Source organism: Trichomycterus rosablanca, chromosome 13 (genome assembly GCF_030014385.1).
Source record: "Trichomycterus rosablanca isolate fTriRos1 chromosome 13, fTriRos1.hap1, whole genome shotgun sequence".
Taxonomy (NCBI): domain Eukaryota; kingdom Metazoa; phylum Chordata; class Actinopteri; order Siluriformes; family Trichomycteridae; genus Trichomycterus; species Trichomycterus rosablanca.
This window is the reverse complement of record NC_086000.1, coordinates 17,773,218-17,793,780: the sequence shown is the minus strand read 5'-3', so window position 1 is coordinate 17,793,780 and position 20,563 is coordinate 17,773,218. Positions and strand designations below refer to the sequence as shown.

General features: G+C 38.0%; 2 protein-coding genes across 2 annotated transcripts; both read right to left on the bottom strand.

Moving 5' to 3' along the window:
- Nucleotides 1–695: 695 nt before the first annotated feature.
- naa30 (N-alpha-acetyltransferase 30, NatC catalytic subunit) lies at nt 696–9,589 on the bottom strand. Its single transcript, XM_063007603.1, has 4 exons — nt 8,545–9,589; nt 6,010–6,133; nt 4,792–4,847; nt 696–1,300 (listed from the first exon to the last, which is right to left on the bottom strand). Exons 1-4 carry the CDS (start codon nt 9,292–9,294, stop codon nt 1,163–1,165), a joined length of 1,068 nt encoding a protein of 355 aa, XP_062863673.1. The 5' UTR covers nt 9,295–9,589; the 3' UTR covers nt 696–1,162.
- A 4,137-nt stretch (nt 9,590–13,726) lies between these two features.
- On the bottom strand, nt 13,727–20,325 carry ap5m1 (adaptor related protein complex 5 subunit mu 1). The gene is made up of 8 exons (XM_063007487.1): nt 20,173–20,325; nt 18,243–18,909; nt 16,221–16,448; nt 15,996–16,135; nt 15,622–15,707; nt 15,434–15,546; nt 14,933–15,029; nt 13,727–14,169 (listed from the first exon to the last, which is right to left on the bottom strand). The coding sequence occupies exons 1-8, from the start codon at nt 20,238–20,240 to the stop codon at nt 14,081–14,083; spliced, it is 1,488 nt and encodes a 495-aa protein (XP_062863557.1). The 5' UTR covers nt 20,241–20,325; the 3' UTR covers nt 13,727–14,080.
- Between the last annotated feature and the right edge of the window lie 238 nt (nt 20,326–20,563).

The window sequence follows — 20,563 nt, the reverse complement described above, 5'->3', positions numbered from 1 at the left end:
GAAGCAATTTGCATTTTTTGTTGCCGAGTCAAAGTTCGTTAACTGTACGCTTCTCAAAAAAATGTTGAATATACAGTAAAAAGGACAAACTATTTTAGGTCAACAAGATATATTAATCCAAAGATAAAACTACGACAAAATAAACTGTAACTCTTTACTCACTGCTGGTGGACATTTTTAATGATTTTGTTGAAGTCTTAGCCAGAGGAGCAACTAACTTGCATTCAGTTAAACCAAAGAGTCGGACACTAAATGAACTTGCAAGTAGACACATACATTAAAAAACTGATTAATGTACCAATTGCTCACCAGGTTTATTAGGTGTGTTAAGAAAAATCATGAATCTGTGCATCCTTATTTTAAATAGACTATGCCTAGTGTGTTTTCTTCTTTAGCAGAACGTAGCTGCAAAAGGAAATTTCTCAAAGAAACCAAATTGAGATTAAACAGCCAGGTTCTGGGTATGCATGGACATTTTTAAGTACAATGCAATGTCTACTTTTCAGACAAGTGCATATTTATCTCAAGCAGCTGTGGTGCTCTTCTCACCGTGTTTAGATATATGAATTAAAATAAGCACATAAAAGAATAGACCCCACACACAAACGCAAGCCAATGCTAAAGGCTGTAACACAATCAGACCCTTTTAACATCCCCAATGACCATTTCCCAAAGAAAAAAAAAGAAAAAAAGTGTGTAGGTTCTGTTTGTGTTTAATTAGTTTTGACAATAGAAGTTTATTGTCCATCCCTCAGTTACAATTATTCATAAAAATAAAAGAAACAGGGGGGTGCCTTGTTTGTTATCTATCAGCACGACTCCTAGAGGTAATGCTAATGTCCTATTCATTCCTCATTAGCTGATACAATCTCACAGCGGCCTGCAATCAAGCATTTTCTCACCACACCACAAATTCACCAGCTTTTCCTCTATGGAGTCTGCAACTGTTAAATAAACTGTCGAATATTAGCATCCCCTTTTTTTGCAATATCTTCTCTCGTTCTCTGAAAGGTACGTAAAACTCTTTATTACATTTTGCTCGTTTTTCATGCGGGCTGCATCCCCGCTGTGGCTCGCCGGAGGCCGACTCTCTGTACTCACTGGGACACAGGGACAGGAGGACAGAGGACCGGATGGACAGTTGAGGTGGTCACAGGTGGACTCAGCGCAGCCAGAGTTTTAGCCGGAGAGCGTCCACTCCATTTAAATAGTATCTGAAGAGCCGCTTGTCCCTAACAAAGCCCAGGTTCTCGTAAAGTTTCAGCGCTGATTTGTTGGTTATTTCAGTCTCCAGCACCACCTGTGTATCAGCACCAAAGACACATGGTTAGAAATGCCAGTCAACAAAATGCTAAAAAAGGCAACATGTGTTTCAAAGTATAGTAATAAAAGAGTGTAGGTTACATACACAGTTTAGTGAGTTTGTGCATTATGACTGAACTACAAAGAAATTGTAAGAACATGGTTCATATTAAGTCAACTAGTAGTGTAACAGTGGTGTAGGGCTTGGAAATGTAACATCACTCATTGGGTGGCTCCTGGAAATAAATGATCTGACATGACATGCACCTAATTCTTCAAAAAGATCTATAGTACATAAGATCTATAGTACATAAAATGCCATGTATTTATTCTTGAGAAACTCCAGTCCACATTTATATTTAATCAATGCACAATGTAACAATGCACAGATCTACTGTGTACTGTACTACACTCATATTTAATAATCTCTGTAGTACAGTACACAGTAGATCTGTACTTTCTGTTAGAGATGATTAAATATGAGTGTCATCTAATCATCTAACAGAAAGTACAGATCTACTGTGTACTGTACTACGCTCATATTTAATCATCTCTAACAGGGGCGGCACAGTGGCTAAGTGGGTAGCACTGTCGCCTCACAGCAAGAAGGTCCTGGGTTCAATCCCCAGGTAGGGTGGTCTGGGTCCTTTCTGTGTGGAGTTTGCATGTTCTCCCCGTGTCTGCGTGGGTTTCCTCCGAGTGCTCTGGTTTCCTCCGAGTCAAAAGACATGCAAGTGAGGTGAATTGGAGATACTAAGTTGACCGTGACTGTGTTCGATATAACCTTGTGTGAACTGATGAACCTTGTGTAACGAGTAACTACCATTTCTGTCATGAATGTAACCAAAGAGTGTAAAACATGACGTTAAAATCCTAAAAAATAAACAAACATCTCTAACAGAATGTACAGACCTACTGTTACTGTACTGCACTCACATTTAATCATCACTAACACAAACTGGGAGAAAAATATCAATTTAGACTAAGTATTAATACATATACAGTGGTGTTAAAAAAAAAAAAAGTGAATAAAGCACAAAATCATTATAATAACTTTTATTTCCATGAATGCAAATGCACTGAAAATACTACACTTTCAATTCTAAATCAAAACATTAACTAAATGTAGCCAGTTTGTGTTAATCCTTTACAGAAAGTTAAGAAAAATGAATATTAGGCTGTTCAAAAAAATAGCAGTGCCAGCAATTTTCTTTAAAAACTCAAGAAATGTATCTATAAACTACAAAAATGTTTGAGGTTTCATTTTACTTTAAATTACTGAACTAATATTTAGTGACATTACAATTGTTTCTGAGATCTGTGTTGCATGGAGTCGACCAACTTCTGGCACCTCTGAACAGGTATTCCAGTCCAGGATGATTAGACTACAGTAGTGTTCAAAAAAATAGCAGTGACTTTAAAAAAGTGAATAAAGCACAAAATCATTATAATAACTTTTATTTCCATAAATGCAAACACACTGAAAATACTACACTTTCAATTCTAAATCAAAACATTAACAAAATGTAGCCAGTTTGTGTTCATCCTTTACAGAAAGTTAAGAAAAATGAATATTAGGCTGTTCAAAATAATAGCAGTGCCAGCATTTTTCTTTAAAAACTAAAAAAATGTATCTATAACATGAAAAAATGTTTGAGGTTTCACTTTACTTTAAATTACTGAACTAATATTCAGTGGCATAACAATTGTTTCTGAGATCTGTGTTGCATGGAGTCGACCAACTTCTGGCACCTCTGAACAGGTATTCCAGTCCAGGATGATTAAACTACATTCCACAGTTCTTCTGCAATTTTGGGTTTTGCCTCAAAAAAAACGTGTTTCAGATATCAGCCCACCAGTTCTCTATGGGATTGAAATCAGGGGATTGGGCTGGTCACTATTACCTCAATCTTGTTTGTCTGTAACCAAGATGTTTTGGGTCATTGTCATGTTGAAACACCCATTTTAAGGACATTTCTTCTTCGACATAGGGCAACATGATCTCCTCAAGTATTCTAATATATTTAAATTGATCCATGATCCCTCGTATGTGATAAATAGGCGTAACACCATGGTATGAAAAACATCCCCATATCATTTTGTACAACCATGCTTTACTGTCTTCACAGTGTACTGTGGCTTGAATTCAGTGCTCGAGGGTCATCTGACATACTGTCTACGGCCACTAGACCCAAAAAGAACAATTTTGCTTTCATCAGTCCACAAATGTTGAGCCATTTCTCTTTGGAACAGTCAATGTGTTCCATGGCAAATTTTAACCCATTCAGGTCATGTCTTTATCTTAACAACGGGACTTTGCAGGAGTTCTTGCTGGTAAATTGGCTTCACTTAATCATCTTCTGTACTTACTGGTAACTTCAGATGTTCCTTGATCTTTCTGGAGGTGATCATTGGCTGAGTATTTGCCATTCTGGCTATTCTCTGATCCATTCGAACAGTAGTTCCACGCTTCCTTCTGCATCTTTCAGGTTTTGGTTTTCACTTCAAGACATTTGAGATCATTTTAGCTGAGCAGCCAATAATTTGCTGCACTTCTCTGTATGTTTTTTCCTCTACAATCAACTTTTTAATCAAAGTATGCTGTTCATCAGAACAATGTCTGGAACAACCCATTTTACCCAGTATTTCAGAAGGAAATGTGCTATGACCAACATGTGCAACATTTGCCACCCTCCTACATTAAATAAGGGCAAAAATTGACACCCGTTCTTCTGCAGAATGAATTACTTCACCAATTGAACTCCTCACTGCTATTATTTTGAACAACCCCCTTTCAATCAATGCTTCGATTACTCAGAATGAGCAGCATGCATGTCCTAATTGTTGGGTTTGTTTTGTTTTCATTACTCTACTACACTTTCAAGTACATTTTTTGCTATGTAGAAATATCACTTCTACTAAAAACAGTGATTTATCTGGTTAACGATGTTGGACTGCTATTTTTTTTGAACACCACTGTAGATATGCTTTTGGGTATGATTGCCAGTAGTCATATTCCAATACTCATTAAATACTGATACAATGAAACGTTCCTTGATGTGTGTGTGTGTGTGTGTGTGTGTGTTGTATGTGTGTTGTATGTGTGTGTTGTATGTGACAAAAAGAATGTTGATTGCATTGCATGACCTCCAAAACCCAGTTCTAGCTGGTTTAGACCAGTTCCTATGTTCTAGCTAAGAAATCTCTGTTAATGGTGGAATCTTTCACTGTCCTACAAAGTCACTGATGGGAGTATATAAATGGGATTATTTTCTTTTCTCTTTATTGCATTCAGAGTCTCCGTGTGGGACTCTGTCGGTGTGGTCGTTCTCTGCAGACAAAATTAGAACTCTTTTCTACTCATAATCCAGTCTCTGAGGTATTTTCTTAAGGGTTTTTTCACCACACAATGTACAGAGCTACTGTGTACTGAACGGTTTAGCTGTAACAATTAGCCCCAACCTTTATTACCATATCAGTATGTCTTACCTCATCACAGTCTCCCTCCACCATGGCATAAATGGCCTTTTTAACAAGGTTGGTTCCTAAAAAACACAACAACATTTTTTCAGTTACACTAAACATACAATAATTACAATTTGATTTCAGATTTAGAACCTAAATACACTTGGCAGACATTTTATTGGTACACCTTTCTGATACATACATTCATTATTGTATAATTTACACCTACCATACAGACAGTGGGTATACAAATACTGACTGTAGTCAATATGCTCTGTACACTGTCAGTCACTGTACTCTATACATCAATCAAAGAGCCCTCCCACAGACCAGATGATGTCTGTGCGATGGATTATTCGCAGCACTACAATGACACTTTTGTGGTAATGACTTGGTAGTGTGTGTGTATTGTTGAATTTGTACAAACCTCTTTATTGCTAACATATACCCTGTTAACATTGGTTGTAAGGGTACAGTCAGAGACTAAAGCCATTTCTACCATAGTGTGTGTTAATCTTATGTGTCAGTCTTTCATCAGTGGACCCTTTGTTGGCTTTATATTATTTGTTAAAGCACTATTCTCCTTCAAGCATTGGCATTGAGGTATTTAAAAATCCCAACAACAATAGTGCACTTGACACACTTATACGAGTACAACACACAATGCCATGTAGTGTTGAGAATGGTCCACCACCCAAATCCCATCTGTTCAGTGGGGGTCCTATTGAGATCCCTATCGATTGATAAATGAAGTACAGTAGGTGGAGGTGACCGTGTACAGAGTAACAGTACAGATTGTGTAAGTAGCAGCTTATACAATCAAAAAACATTCATATCAGATATGTGTACTTAATGAAGTGCTCAGTGAGTGTAAGTGCACATAAACAGACATGACAAATTTAGGAAAATGATGACTAACTGAATATTTTTAACTTGCACTTAAACACATTAAATTCATTATCATAATAAGCTCAATTAAAAAGCACATTAAAACCCATTAGACTAAGTGAGTGTAAAACAACTCTGACAGACATGTCATCCTCCACATTTAATTCATTAAACATGCCACAACAGAAACGCATCTGATGCAACAGAAAATATGTTTAAGCCGAGGCTTACAACTAACAGCCTGTGTGTTTTTCAAATACAAACACAAGTGATATTTGCATTACTGCCTCCATAAGCTGACATTTAAAATATTTTTTAAAGGTTATCTTATTTGCAAACAAAAAAGATGCATACCAATGCCTTTCCTGCGAAATTTGGAGTCCACAGCAAGCATGGCGATGTATCCTCGCCTGAACATCTTCTTGTGCATGTCCAGCTTACACACAATGGCACCGACACAGTTTTTCTCCACCATGGCCTGTGAAGCAGCAGAGCGTTAGAAAAGAGCCAGGAGCAAATCAGCATACAAATGACTTTTTAGAAAGGTGTGAAAACTAAATGAATTTATCTTATGATCACTGGTTTTGCATACAAGAAATTACATACTCAAGTGGAACTGTTCCAAGTCAGTTTAACAGTTTGGTCTGTGTTACTGGTGATATGATGGCCAGCCTGGGCATGATGCCACATTATCAAGCCCTACTGATCCAAAACTTGTTAAATTAGGTCTTGTACCTGACTTCTGTGCAATATCCTGTGCAGACTAAAATAAACAGCCAGAATCCTATTTTTCTATTTTACTATATCTACTACAGCCCATTTTAAGAAGGTAATGATATAGTTCTAAATTACTACTACTTAAACAAGGCCCCTGTCTGACCTGGTAAGCCTTATTTACTACTGTCTTTATTACCCTTAATCAGGTGTGTGAAGATGGCTGGGTTATATGCTTTAAGGCATCATGGGTAGTGAGCTCCTGTGGCATAATGATAAAGAGACACATTGCCTGGGTTCTGGGAGTTCGAATAGGCTCACAAATACAGAAGACACATTTACAATGCAGTTGTCATAGGATGTTTCAGTAAACAGTGGTCAAAAGGGTAAATTGCTTTAAAAAGATAGTGGAACTTCTAAACCCCTGAAAGGTGTAACTGTTTAACCCATTAATAATGTTTGTCACTCAGTGCAATCAAAACCTGTGAGGTGGTAGTAAGAAATATGTTCAAGCAGCACAATACATTTGTTATCACAATACTTGTTTTTGTAGCACAGCATAAGCCAATTATATGCAAATGTTGTAACAAACACAGGTGTGTTTCTGTTGGTACTGGGGATGTTAATCATTAACAATTAATGATTAAGCAATAACCAACAAAAAGACAGTAATGTTGAAAAATTAATTTTTGGATATGTGGATCGCCTATCACCTTGTTAAACATAAAAAACTCAATTATGCATTTAATATTTTATTGGGTTGCTATAAGCTTGACAGTAAATGGATTATCACCAGCTAATTAAGGCTATTTATTAGTTCAAAGAATTTGGCAAAATGTGTATTCTCAGTTACTACCTTTGAAGTTTTACTGTGATCCAAAAAAATGCTTTGAATCAAATTAATACAAGCAGTGACAGCCAGGGTTCTGAAACAATGCCAAGCATACACAATGTATATGTGCCATATAAGGTCATCTTATGCAACACTAGTATAGCAGTATAACTATAACGTTATGACATTCCACTAACCTGCTTATTTGCGTGTTGAACAGGGAGCCTGCCAACCCCCAGCACCTGTCTAACTTAGGTGTGTGCTAATAACGCCTTCTAGCCATGTTTGGGTTTTTGTATTATATGTTTGAAGCCTGTGTTTAAGTGCTTCTTAGTTACTTCAGTTATGTTGCTGTATGTGTTTTGGGTTCAGCTGTACATTCGTGTAATTTGATATGGTTAAGTTAAGGCCTCTGTTAATAGCTCTATTCTCCAGTCTTGCTTTACCATATTGAAACTAAGCTAATAATGCTGGGGTTGGTGGGTTGGTTGGTTGGGTTTTATCACCATTATAAGCTCTGTATTTAGAGCCATCTCTATGGCGTGCCATTTGTATGTTTTAAAACATTCTATTAAAAAAAAAAAAAAAAAAAAAGGTGTTAAAACCATTAAAGGAATTTTAGGATACAGAGATATATAGCTGTTTACATGTGCATCAAAACTGTAGAGGTTAAAATTACAACAAATGTTTCAATTTTATGCTTTTCAGACATTTTAAAATCTTAAAATGAGCACTTTTCCTAAAAATGTCATTTATGTCCGATCCCATCAGGTAGAGATTTCTGTCCTGGGTAAAAACTTCGCATTCACATAGAATATGTTTCATTGATAGGGTAGTTGAGCAATAAAGGCACTTTGGGGCCTGAATAATACTTCATTTCTTGTATAATTACAAGAAAAAACGTTTTAGTGGGGATTTTGACAAACCCATTACCATTATTAGTTTATTAGCTTAAGCTTATCTGTTACAATTGCAAAGATTTATATGGCACCTAACTTTGCCTTAGCTAAAGAGATCCAATACTTCTACACCAATTTTGGCTGGTATTGGCCATAGTTTTCTTTTTATTTAATCCAGTTATTTAATCAACTTTTTATTTAAACATATGATAAGGGTTCTGAGCACTTATAAAATTGTTGGTCTTTGTAAGACCTTTGCAATCAAAACCTAACAAAAAAATCAGCTTTCTTTCTGAAGTGACAGAGTCTGTCAAGTAACAGCACAGGTCAGACCTTCAAAAAGTCAAACATTATGTGGTTATAATTTATAAAAATATAAAATAACACTTTATTCTCTATGTCCTCTCTTGTCATTGCTATGATCAGGTGTGAACGAATACATACCAGAAAGCAGAGCTGTGGCCAGTTGTGAATGAAGTACCTATAGGTGTATATTGAATAAGGCTCAGATAAGTCTTTAGTTATGAGCCTGATTATATCTGGCATCTGAAGCTCGGACTCATATCTCACGTATGTTATCGGACAGTGATCCGATTCCTCTGCAGGCAGTGACAGGTTTGCTATCTGATCCACTAGTGCTGCCTGATCTGCTAGTGCTACACCCGGTGACTGTTGTACATGATCGTTAGAGACAGTCCTGTCGAGCTCGGCTTTCACACACCGAATAGCGCTCTCTGGCTCCGTTATGGCCGCGGGATCGGATGAATCGATTCCGTTGCTCGGTATCAAGCTGACATTTGTATTACTGGATGAATTCCTGTCCGATCGTTCGCTGTCTGATCGTTCAAAGGCAGATGTTTGATGATCGGTGGCTCTGTAAGGCGGGTGCCGGTGATTGTGAGGGAGAATGTGGCCACATTGCCCCTCCGGGTGGGTGCCGATGCCGTTAACCTGTGCCGCTGAAGAATGGAGTTGATCAGAGGCGTTCGGATGGTGCACGTTGTTCTGACTCGGTTTAACTATCCCTTTACGCTCGGGCACTTCTTGCTGCTCCGTCTTGTGAATTATAATGTCTCCCCGGCCGCAGTCCAGTTTCTCATTGTTCCCCAGTAGGCAGCAGCCATCCACAGGCAGCGCTCTAATTTCAGTCGGGGATGCAGCTAGTGCGTTAGGCCCAGGCGGCACTTCAGCCATTCCACTGCATGCAGGAGCGGTGTAAACAAAAGAAGCGAGCCCAGACCGAGCCCCTGAGCTTAACACCGTGTCAGATAACCCCCGCTTAACTTCTTCTACCTATAAAAATAATAAAAACAAGCTAATAAGTGTGTGTTCGCTTGCTATCTTGTATCCCCTCTAGCCATTACTTAAGTCACTCCACACTAGCTGGCCTATCAGCTACCGCAAAGCAGGCTTGACAATTTGCGACGCGTACAGGTTTATGGGAAATGAAGTTTTTTACTGGAGGGCGCAGCATTAGGTTGGCCAGATTAATCCGTCAAGTCTGGTCAACGCTAACATTGGTAAATAAAAGACCATTTAAATTTAAACAAACAAAAAATTCGCATCATTTGCTATTTGAATTCATAAACAAATAAATCTGAAATCACAGTTAAACATCCTTCTAAGAAAAAATAATCCAGACCAGCATTAGCTGGTTGCTAGCAAATATTGATCTGGTGGTTTTGAAGTGCACTGGTCAGAGTTTTATTTTTATTTTATAGATTATTACAATTACAAAGAAAATATCTATTAAACAATAATAAAAATAAAAAACACAGAACTGACTTATTTGAATTTCTCCTGCAATTTTATGTTAGCAACACACCCCATACGACTTTCACTGCATCCCTGGTTTGAATGCACACAAATAAAAACAGCAACAGTAAACAATAGCAATAGCAACAACAAGACTATTTTAGTTAGACCAATTAATGGTCTGCACTGGTTCTCCTCTTACATCTCGCCTGGTCAAGAAGGGTAACCAAATGTAGTATGGGTACTTCGGTGTAGTACCGGTCAATTGGCAACTGAAACAAACGTACATGGATTTCAAAATGTACCACACTACAGGGTACCCCCCAGTGGAAAGGGGCATATTGCAGGGGCAAAACAAGATCGGCTATTGCAGTTCACAATGTAACCACTAGAACCAAAATTCAACCCCATGCATCTTTATGTTGGACTGTGCTAGTAATGTGTAACTGAAAAGTCCAGGCTAGCTGTCCCTTAATACAGCATTAAATATCTCCTCTAAGATACCTAAAAATAGATACCTAGACATTTCTGATTTCTGACAAAAACACTGAGGTTTTTCATGTAAACGTAAGTTAAGCATCAAAAATCTGTTTTGGATTTGCAGACATCCCAAGTTGCAAAAACTCATTTCAGGGTGGTACCCCTGTACCCGGATCTCGACCCCCCAAGCCCTCTCGCACGCACCAAAGGATATGGGTGATAACAGTTCGCGTCACAAACACATTAATGTGTACTACATAGTGCACTAGATAGTGTGAAAGATAATAGATTTATGTTCCCTACATAGTGCACTAGATTGTATATTAGAAAATAATTTATTTTCCTTACTTCCTTACTAGATAGTGTACTAGATAATAGACTTATGTTTCTTACATAATGCTTTAGGTAGCGTATTAGTTAACGGATTTAGGTTTCCTACATAGTGCACTAAATTGTATACCAGATATCGGATTTAGGTTCCCTACATAGTGCACTAAATTGTATACCAGATAACGGATTTATGTTTCCTGCGTAGTGCACTAGATAGTGAATTAGACAATTGGTTTATGTTCCCTACACAGTGCACTAGATTGTATATCAGATCACGGATTTATGTTCCCTACATAGTGCACTAGATAGTGTATTAGATAACGCATTTATGTTCCCTACATAGTGCACTAGATAGTGTATTAGATAACGCATTTATGTTCCCTACACAGTGCACTAGACTGTATATCAGATCATGGATTTATGTTTCCTACATAGTGCACTAGATAGTGTATTAGATAACGCATTTATGTTCCCTACATAGTGCACTAGATAGTGTATTAGATAACGCATTTATGTTCCCTACACAGTGCACTAGATTGTATATCAGATCACGGATTTATGTTCCCTACATAGTGCACTAGATAGTGTATTAGATAACGCATTTATGTTCCCTACACAGTGCACTAGACAGTATATTAGACAATTGATTTATGTTCCCTACACAGTGCACTAGATTGTATATCAGATCACGGATTTATGTTTCCTACATAGTGCACTAGATATTGTATTAGATCACGGATTTATGTTCCCTACATAGTGCACTAGATAGTGTATTAGATAACGCATTTATGTTCCCTACATAGTGCACTAGATAGTGTATTAGATAACGCATTTATGTTCCCTACACAGTGCACTAGACTGTATATCAGATCACGGATTTATGTTCCCTACATAGTGCACTAGATAGTGTATTAGATAACGCATTTATGTTCCCTACACAGTGCACTAGATAGTGTATTACACAGAAAAAGTCTGTGTCGCCTGCGTGCGCGTTTGTGTGTGTGCGCGCGTTTGTGCGCTCTTGGCCGCTCGTTCTAGATTCCTTCTAGAACTTCCGGGAGACTTGGGATGTCTGGATTTGATTTTTGTACATGGATTTAAACCTTTTTACATGATGTGTTATCTTATTTTGCGCACTCACTAGCTCAAATGGCTAACTTTGATCATTTATTTCATACAATACAGAACGCTACTATTGTATATAGAAACTGATTATAACACCTCGTTCCAGTTCTTAGGATACCTTTGGATGCAAATACTGTACAATGTATCTGTACACTTTTTATTTATGAGTTCCAAAAATAACCACTAGATGGACCACTATGTAAAACAATCGCCGTTAGTATACTTAAACAGATACAGTATCATTTAAATTATTAGCCAACACAGTCCATATGTGCTTACTTTGTGTGAACAAAAAGCATTTAATTAATACTTCAACTTCTAGAATGTATATGAATACTTTAACTTCTTGAATGAATACTCCAAATGATTTAACGTAAGCCTATAATCCCAGCATTTGTAGTTTGTTTATACTGTATTTGACAAGCATGTTTTAATGTAGAGTACAGTACTACTGTGTATTGTTGTTTATTATTGTTTACTACAGGAATGTCTATTCTATAGTTTAAGATTTAAGGGAAAATACACTTGTATTTATAACATGCATTTAAGACATTAGAAAGGTTAGGTAAGGGGTGGTTTGGGGGGGGGTCTGGTCTGGCACGGATTAATTCTATTTACATTATTTCTTATGGGAAAAATAGGTTTAACTAACGAACATTTTGACTTAGGAACAGCCCTTTGGAACCAATTCAATTCGTAAGTCAAGCTGTACAACAGCATATACCGTATGACAATATGGCAGCAGCTAAAGCCCTTGACTCAACAGACTTCTGAATCCAGGTAAAAGGAGTCCAACTACATTTCAGTAAAAATGACCTCTGGGTTCAGGTCCGGGTCCTTTCTGTGCAGAGTTTGCATGTTCTCCCTGTGTCTGCGTGGGTTTCCTCCGGGAGCTCCCGTTTCCTCCCACAGTCCAAAAACATGCAGTCAGGTTCATTGGAGACACTGAATTGCCCTATAGGTGAATGTGTGTGTGTGTATGTGTCTGCCCTGCAATGGACTGGCGCCCCGTCCAGGGTGTTACTGTGTGCCTTGCGCCCATTAAAAAGCTGGGATAGGCTCCAGCACCCCCTTTGGAACCCGTGTCTGATTAAAGCCAAAAGATTGTTCATTGTCAGTAGTTTTAGAGAAGCAAATGAAAGAACATTTTGCCCCGACCATGCAAATGTAACCAATAATCACAATACTAAAATAGAGAAAACAATGTACAGTACACCATGTAGCTTTGCTTTAAACCCCAAATAAGTCAATGATTGACTTATTTTCCATGTTTAATATATTTTACTTTTTAAATGACTTTGCTGTTTAATATATGAACTTACAGACTCTTAAGATCAGCTAGCAGTGCTTGATTATTAGGGCAGACAGGAATGTCATCCCCTCACCCAGTGAGCAGGGCCAATTAGCTTTCAGCTTTCATCCCTGTATGGCTTATGACATATTTGTTACTTTCTGCTGCACAACTCAGGAGCTCTTATTAGAAATTTCTACAGTTTTACTGCAATTCGACCCCTTTAACAAAAAAGTGAAGAAATATTGCTGCAATTTTAAGCCACTCAAAAATCAAGCATTTTAGACTTTATAATAACAAAAAAACCCTGCAAGATCCTGGTGGGACTTTTTTATTTGAAGGCTTCATCAAGTACAATTGTAATAAAAAGAATGAGCATGAGACAAGCTAAAGTAGGCTACAGTGGAGTAATTAACTCACTCTCTGGAGCCATGTTTGCTCTCGTCTCATTCTTCCTTACTCCGTCTGTCTAGCCAGTCAGTCTCTTTCACCAAACCCAGAAAGACAGCCATTTTGTAAAATATCTCAAGAGTCTCTTTATGGACTTGTCCAAAGGCTTTTTGGTACTCTCCTAATGAGTGGTATGTAAATCAAAAGAAAGGAGCAATAATTTGAATTTCAATGAACGCATCAACAGCCGAAACAAATAAATAACTTTTTTATTAAATGTTTATTATAAATCTCACTTGAACATTATGCCTCCGCTGATAAACTTAGCAATTAAGACAACCTAATAAGACATAAAAAGACTGACATATGATAAAAATATTGTATGGCTTCTGTGACTATACCAGGTCTATAGCACATGTAATGCTGTTGGGCTTTCACATTATTTTCATATGTGGCTTGAGAATTTGCATTGCAGTATCATTACTGATTATATAAATTTGTTTTTTTCAGAGTTAATCCAGTTATTGAAACCTGACGCCTAGTGCATATATGCAACAAGCAAACATGGTGTGATAATAGCTATTAAGGCCATTGTATTTTAATGCATCACTATGCTTCACGTATTGCAAGCCCAGAAGAAGCAGGTGCATCTCCAGTAGCGTTCCAAATGTAGTACTTGGAGGACACCAATTCTCGAGCTGTAACAAAGACGGATAGATGAATTATAATCATTTTACATATAAACCAGGTTTTATTTATTTTTATTCTGCACATGCAAAACACTGTTACTTAAGCTCTGTATGCTGTACAGATCCAAACAGAATGTGAACAAAGGGGTGTCACCAACTTCTGGTTTTTAATTATCCAATATCATGTCATTAAGTATCATAGGCATCCGGTAAGATATGACCAGAGAAAGTCTTGTGTCTAAGGCTGCTGCTTGCATTTTGAAGAGTGGTCTGTTTGGGATGTTCTCTACTAAAAACAGACTTCAAAGCAAGCATAAGTATTACATATTAAATGTGAATTTCAGCCAACAATGACTGCCATGTAGCCTCTTCAGTAAAAGCTCTTTAATGTTATATACTGGTTTACCAAGTCGTGCATTTTAACCGACATGGAGTACCAGACCCAGTACCACTGTCCCAGCTTTTTTAAAATGTGTTGCAGGCATTCATTTCTAAATTTGTTTATTATCAACAAATATAATATAATTAGTCTATAAAAACAAAGAAGAAGAACAAGTGTTGCAGCTTTTCTGGAAACGTGTTGTACTGAAGCATGTATAACTTACCCAGAGAGATGTATTATCACTACAAGTAAGGTTAATGTATACAGTATGTTGTGATTATAGTAAATGAAACATTACATTAGGTAACTACTACAAACTTACTACAATTCAACAATCCAAAATCTGTAACCACAATTCAATATAAATACAGCAGTTATTTACAGACTTACTTGTGGTGATCCGTGGCTTTGCTGAAGAATACACTTGTACAGAGTGTTGGTCTACACAACATCCAGATAAGGTCAAATCTGGGACACGGAAACAAAGCTAAAAAAATAAGAGAAACTGAGTTACAGCATTAATCACCAAATAAACACAATAAACACAGGCAGTAACTAGAAAAAGTATATATGCTCATAAATACTTGGTACTTGGTAACTCATTTTATTCATTTAAAGCAACAAAAGAGTGTACTAAGAAGCGTAAGGAGCGTATTAAGTGTAACACAACATAGAGCAAACAGGTTACATCTGTACAATGTTTGGGTAAAATATGTTTCTAACCCCTGGTTTGAGTAATTACATTTAAATATGTTTTAAATGCATCTTGGGTGCATTTGTGATGTGGATAACCATGTTAAAACCATTCATCCCGATTGTTTAAAAAGGACCTGATACTCCTTCTTAAACACTGTAAAATAAAACACTGATGTATGAAGAGTTCCCACTTACTTTTACATATGCAGTAAGGTCAGTACACAAGGGATCTGTTGGCCCAGGATTCTGTCCTGAGAAAGTAACTGTACCCTCCAAAGTTACCTCTCGTGACTTTGGAAACTTTTGTCCTAGACAGAAAAAAAGTTAATAAGCACTGTCATGGTTTTACACAGAAAATGATGTTAAGGATTGTATAAACTTACCAAGAACCCAAACTAGCAAATTCTTATCCTTTAAAACCTCCAACTGCCCTGAGCTTACTTTCACATCCACATTGCTCATTAGATTTCTGCACAAACACCATCAGATAACGTTCATTTATCACAAGAATAAACCACAACTATGCACAAAAATACTTGTCAAAATATTACTTGTTAAAACACAAAATATAAACCCCAAAGTTGAGACATTTTTTAAAATGCAGTAAAAACAAAGGCTTTTATTTACAGAAGTTGTTGACTTTTGCTGTATAGAGGCAATTTAAGTTTAATGTGTATTAAATCTGGAGTTTTTTTATAGGCTCAATGTGCCGTTGATTTTGTCCTATCAATAAAGCTACACTTGTGAAACAACTCACCTGTTAAAAAATGGTATCTGTGCATCACAGTATTCAAAACTGTTTTTGACACTCTCGTGGAGTTTGAGGACAAGATTTAGCTTGAGTTGGTTCTTCTCTGCCTTAAGCTGGTAGTTTCCGAGAATAGGTGGCACAGGTACCTAAATGTCATTTAAAAACATAAGTTATCAACATTGATTCCAGTGCTTAAATAATGATATAGATAACAATTGATTAAAAAATTACTTGGGACGTATAACTGCAGAGTCTAAAAGGTTCCAGAGGTGGAGAAAAGGGGAATTTGTATGGTCCTGAAAAGGCAGATCCATCACTGTCATCCACACTGCTGGCAGTGAGAATGCTGGAATCTAGAGATGTTACACAGGGGTGCACAAGGATGTCCTGCAGGGGTGAACCATTGGGCGGCAGCGTGAGTGTGACTGTGACATTAGGCAGAACTCCCTCTACCTCACACTGTAATTAAAACAGATAAAACCTTGATTAAGCAAGACTTCAATATAATTTATTTCCACACATATATGCAAAAATTGTGGACACTATGAATAAAAATTTTGCATTTATTTAGAAACTGCTGTCAAATAATAATAATAACAATAATAATAATAATAGACAAACACATACAGTGGATCCTCGATTTAACCATCCTCTGTTTAACAGATTTCGGAATTAACGGACAAAATCTGGAAAACCAAATGTCTGCTCCGATTGTTAAAAATTCCCGCGAGAAGCGTACCAAGACCAGTAATTCAGTAATCCACTAGCCAGCGCACGTCTCTCTGTTTACATAAGTGATAGGCTTTATTTTGTTGGGAGGCTCACTTTGTTCTCGTCTTTTTCTCAGTGTTTTATGCTTAATTTTTGCTTAATTTTAGTTATGCACCAGCACTGCTCCAGTAGCCACCAGCAGTGCTTCAGAGTCCCCACTATACAATCATGGCAAAAAAAAAAAAACATCTCCTCCACCACACAAGGTAAATGAATTTTCTCCCCAGTGTTCATTTCACTGTTTATGTGCAGGTATTATGTGCATGTTTAGCACTTTTGTGGAGCTCAGTGCTGGGTTTTTCGTATATTTTCGCACCCCCTGGAAAAAAATATTAGCTGTTTCGGACAATTGCATTTTACAAACCAGTGCACCACCCTTCGTTCGTTAAATCAAGGAAACACTGTACTGCTGAAACTTAAAACAGAAAAATTTTTACTTTTCATTTCACTGCCAGGCTGGAAAAGTAAAATTAAACTCAATATTTGTCTATATAAGTATTGATCTGCTCTTCTTTAAAAAAATCCTTCATGGGAACCATGTTTTTATAATATGTTAGACAACGAAAAATTGTAGAGATGCATGAAACTGGCAACGCTGCATGCAACCATGTAAGTATTTAGCCAATAGGACAAACTGTCTGGAAATGTAAGAAACATATAATTCCAGCTCTTTTTAAGAGCATGCATTTGCAAAAATTAAAACAATAGCTCAACACAGGTTTTAATTTTGGGACACCACTGAAAAAAAACAATTATGTAAGGCTTGCATATGCAAAACACTTATGGGATGATGATGTGATGACATTAGACAAAAATAAAACCTTTCTGCATAAATGCACAATCATTTATGAAGGAAAAACACAGTCCAACGGTAAAGCACTGTGAAAAACACTATATGGTTTTATTTGCTGCTTCAGGGCCTGACAGCTTACAATCATTAGAAAAACAAAGAATTTAAAATGGTGTCAACATATTTTACATTATGATGCAACAAGACGCTGACCACAGGCCCACATCAAAGTCAACAATGTTTTTTAAAGTCCAGACCTAAACCCAATGGACTAGGCATTTGGGTGCATGACCTGAAAAGGTGTTTAAGCAAGACATTCCAGAATGTTCTTATTCCCTCCGGCTATTGTGCAAAACTGGTCAGCAGCTCCATAACTTGTTTGTTAAAAGCAATACAAAATAAACAAAGACAAAAAAGTACAATAATATGCATTTACATTTTCGGCATTTAGCAGACACTTTTACAAAAGCGACCTACAGTACTGTGACAGTATATAGTCAAAGCAATTGAGGGTTAAGGGCCTTGATCAAGGGCCCAACAGCAGCAACCTGGCAATGGTGGGGCTTAAACCAGCGACCTTTTGATTACTAGTCCAGTACCTTAACCACAAGTCCCTACAATGCTTATACTATTGCTTATACTATAAGTAATTTTATTCTCTTTTAAGTAATTTTATATATTTTTATACTTACTTTGCATGTCATGGTCCCATACACATCCCACAGGTCCTGTTTGCTCTGTTTGCCATACTGCATGGACCTTACCATCTCCGTAAGGGCCACATTCACCACAGCTCTTCCTCGATGAATCCCTGCTTTCCAGGCTGGCTGTTTCTGAGCACCACCGGGGCCTGGAGCCAGAGCAGCAGGCAACATTCCAGCCTGAGGTAGAGTGTCAATAGGTGTTCCTAATGGGCAAACTTGCATCAGAACTGAAGGAAGAGTGGCCAAGCGGCCAGCAAGCACATCAGGCTCTGGTGGTTTACTGCTTGTGCCACATAGGAAGCCCTGCAGCCCAGATAACAGAGCTAAGCCTTGAGAGACAGAAGCCAGACAAGGTAGAGGAGGTCTTGGATTAGCTGGGACTTCGATCAGGGGAAGACAGGCAAGAATTAGCCCACCCTGGGTGATGTTTAAGACTGGCCAGAGAGTTCTTACACCTGAGCCACCAACACGGAGCTCCAGTGCTGGAGATCGGTGCTGGCGGGCACAGTCATCCCTTACAGCTATGTAGGGTTTGTCAGGGTCTGCCAGGCCCAGTTCAGTCAGCAGAAGGTGGGTTATGTCTTGGTCCTCCGGAACAGGCACATACTGAGCTCCAGCCAAGGATTTTGCCCGAAACTCAACTGTTGGGTATCGTCTGGAAAAAATATCACAGAGGAAATGTCCAAATCGAATAAAAGTATTTATTGGAGACCAAAACAGATCATACTTGATTTAGTGGCGGGAGACGACATTATGAGCCTCCTAAACAATACTATACAGTGCTTGAAAAACTTATTCAGCCCAATAACATTAAAACCACCTCCTTGTTTCTACACTCACTGTCCATTTTATCAGCTCCACTTACCATATAGGAGCACTTTGTAGTTCTACAACTACTGACTGTAGTCCATCTGTTTCTCTGCATAATTTGTTAGCCCCCTTTCATGCTGTTCTTCAATGGTCAGGACTCTCCCAGGACCACTACAGAGCAGGTATTATTTGGGTGGTGGGTCATTCTCAGCACTGCAGTGACACTGCCATTGGTGGTCATGTGTTAGTGTGTGTTGTGCTGGTATGAGTGGATAAGACACAGCAGCACTGATAGAGTTTTTAAACACATCACTGTCACTGCTGAACTGAAAATAGTCCACCAACCAAATATCCAGCCAACAGCACCCTGTGACCACTGATGAAGGTCTAGAAGATGACCAACTCAAAAAGCAGCAATAGATGAGCGATCGTCAAACTAGGTAGGAGTGTCTAATAGAGTGGACAGTGAGTGGACACTGTATTTAAAAACTCCAGCAGTGCTGCTGTGTCTGATCCACTCATACCAGCACAACACACACTAACACACCACCACCATGTCAGTCACTGCAGTGCTGAGAATGATCCAACACCCAAATAATACCTGCTCTGTAGTGGTCCTGTGGGGGTCCTGACCATTGAAGAACAGGGTAAAATCAGGCTAAAAAAGTATGTAGAGGAATAGATGTACTACAGTCAATAATTGTAGAACTACAAAGTGCTTCTATATGGTAAGTGGAGCTGATAAAATGGACAGTGAGTGTAGAAATAAGGAGGTGGTTTTAATGGTATGGCTGATCGGTGTATCTCAGAGCTTAGTTTAGTTTATTAGGAAGTAAAGAAGATATAAAACTGCAGCCACACTGTCTGTCTTCTACCAAAAAGACTACTGACTGTAGTAGCTGCCCAGTGTGACTTAATCATGTACTAAACGAGATGTACTTTACTAGTGTTTGAGAGAACAAATAACGTTTCTAATCACTCAATGCAAATCCCATGTTGTGACAATATGTGGAAGAGATGATGTTAGCTAAATTCTTTTACAAAGAACTCTTCACCTTGCCACGATGATCAGGGTGTAGAAGTGTCAGGATGGACACTACTCGCTTACCTGGAAAATCGCACTTTTGCAGGTTCACCCTTTTCCAGGGTGATAATCCACAGCGCTCTCACGCTCATCGAGTCGAGTCTCGGCTGCCTTTACCGCATGGATGATCAAAATAACTGATTGAGTATTGTGTCTTAATAACTGTGTTACAAAAAAAATCCTACTCTCCCCGAAACCCTAATTTAATCCACGAATCCATTCTAACAGTACAGTACACCATCAGGAAAGCGCTATACTCATTTCTGCTTCCTGTTTTGAAATAGCATGTGACACACAGGGGCGTGTCTGGCCGCGCTTCGTTCTGTGAAGACTCTGATCTGGGATCAGTTTTACTCCTCTACTATCAGTTCTATTGTGTAGACAAACTGAATACAAGCTGATGTCAGACCTGCTA

What these genes read in the sequence shown, in the direction of transcription:
- ap5m1 (XM_063007487.1), bottom strand. Translation starts at nt 20,240, where the DNA reads ATGAGCGTGAGAGCGCTGTGGATTATCACCCTGGAAAAGGGTGAACCT. An exon ending in GCAAAAGTGCGATTTTCCAG is followed by an intron (nt 18,910 to 20,172) that starts GTAAGCGAGTAG and finishes TATTTTTTCCAG; the next exon opens with ACGATACCCAACAGTTGAGT. An exon ending in AAAGCCACGGATCACCACAA is followed by an intron (nt 14,170 to 14,932) that starts GTAAGTCTGTAA and finishes TCTTTGTTACAG; the next exon opens with CTCGAGAATTGGTGTCCTCC.
- naa30 (XM_063007603.1), bottom strand. Translation starts at nt 9,294, where the DNA reads ATGGCTGAAGTGCCGCCTGGGCCTAACGCACTAGCTGCATCCCCGACT. An exon ending in GGCCACAGCTCTGCTTTCTG is followed by an intron (nt 6,134 to 8,544) that starts GTATGTATTCGT and finishes GCTGCTTCACAG; the next exon opens with GCCATGGTGGAGAAAAACTG. An exon ending in ATTTCGCAGGAAAGGCATTG is followed by an intron (nt 4,848 to 6,009) that starts GTATGCATCTTT and finishes TGTGTTTTTTAG; the next exon opens with GAACCAACCTTGTTAAAAAG.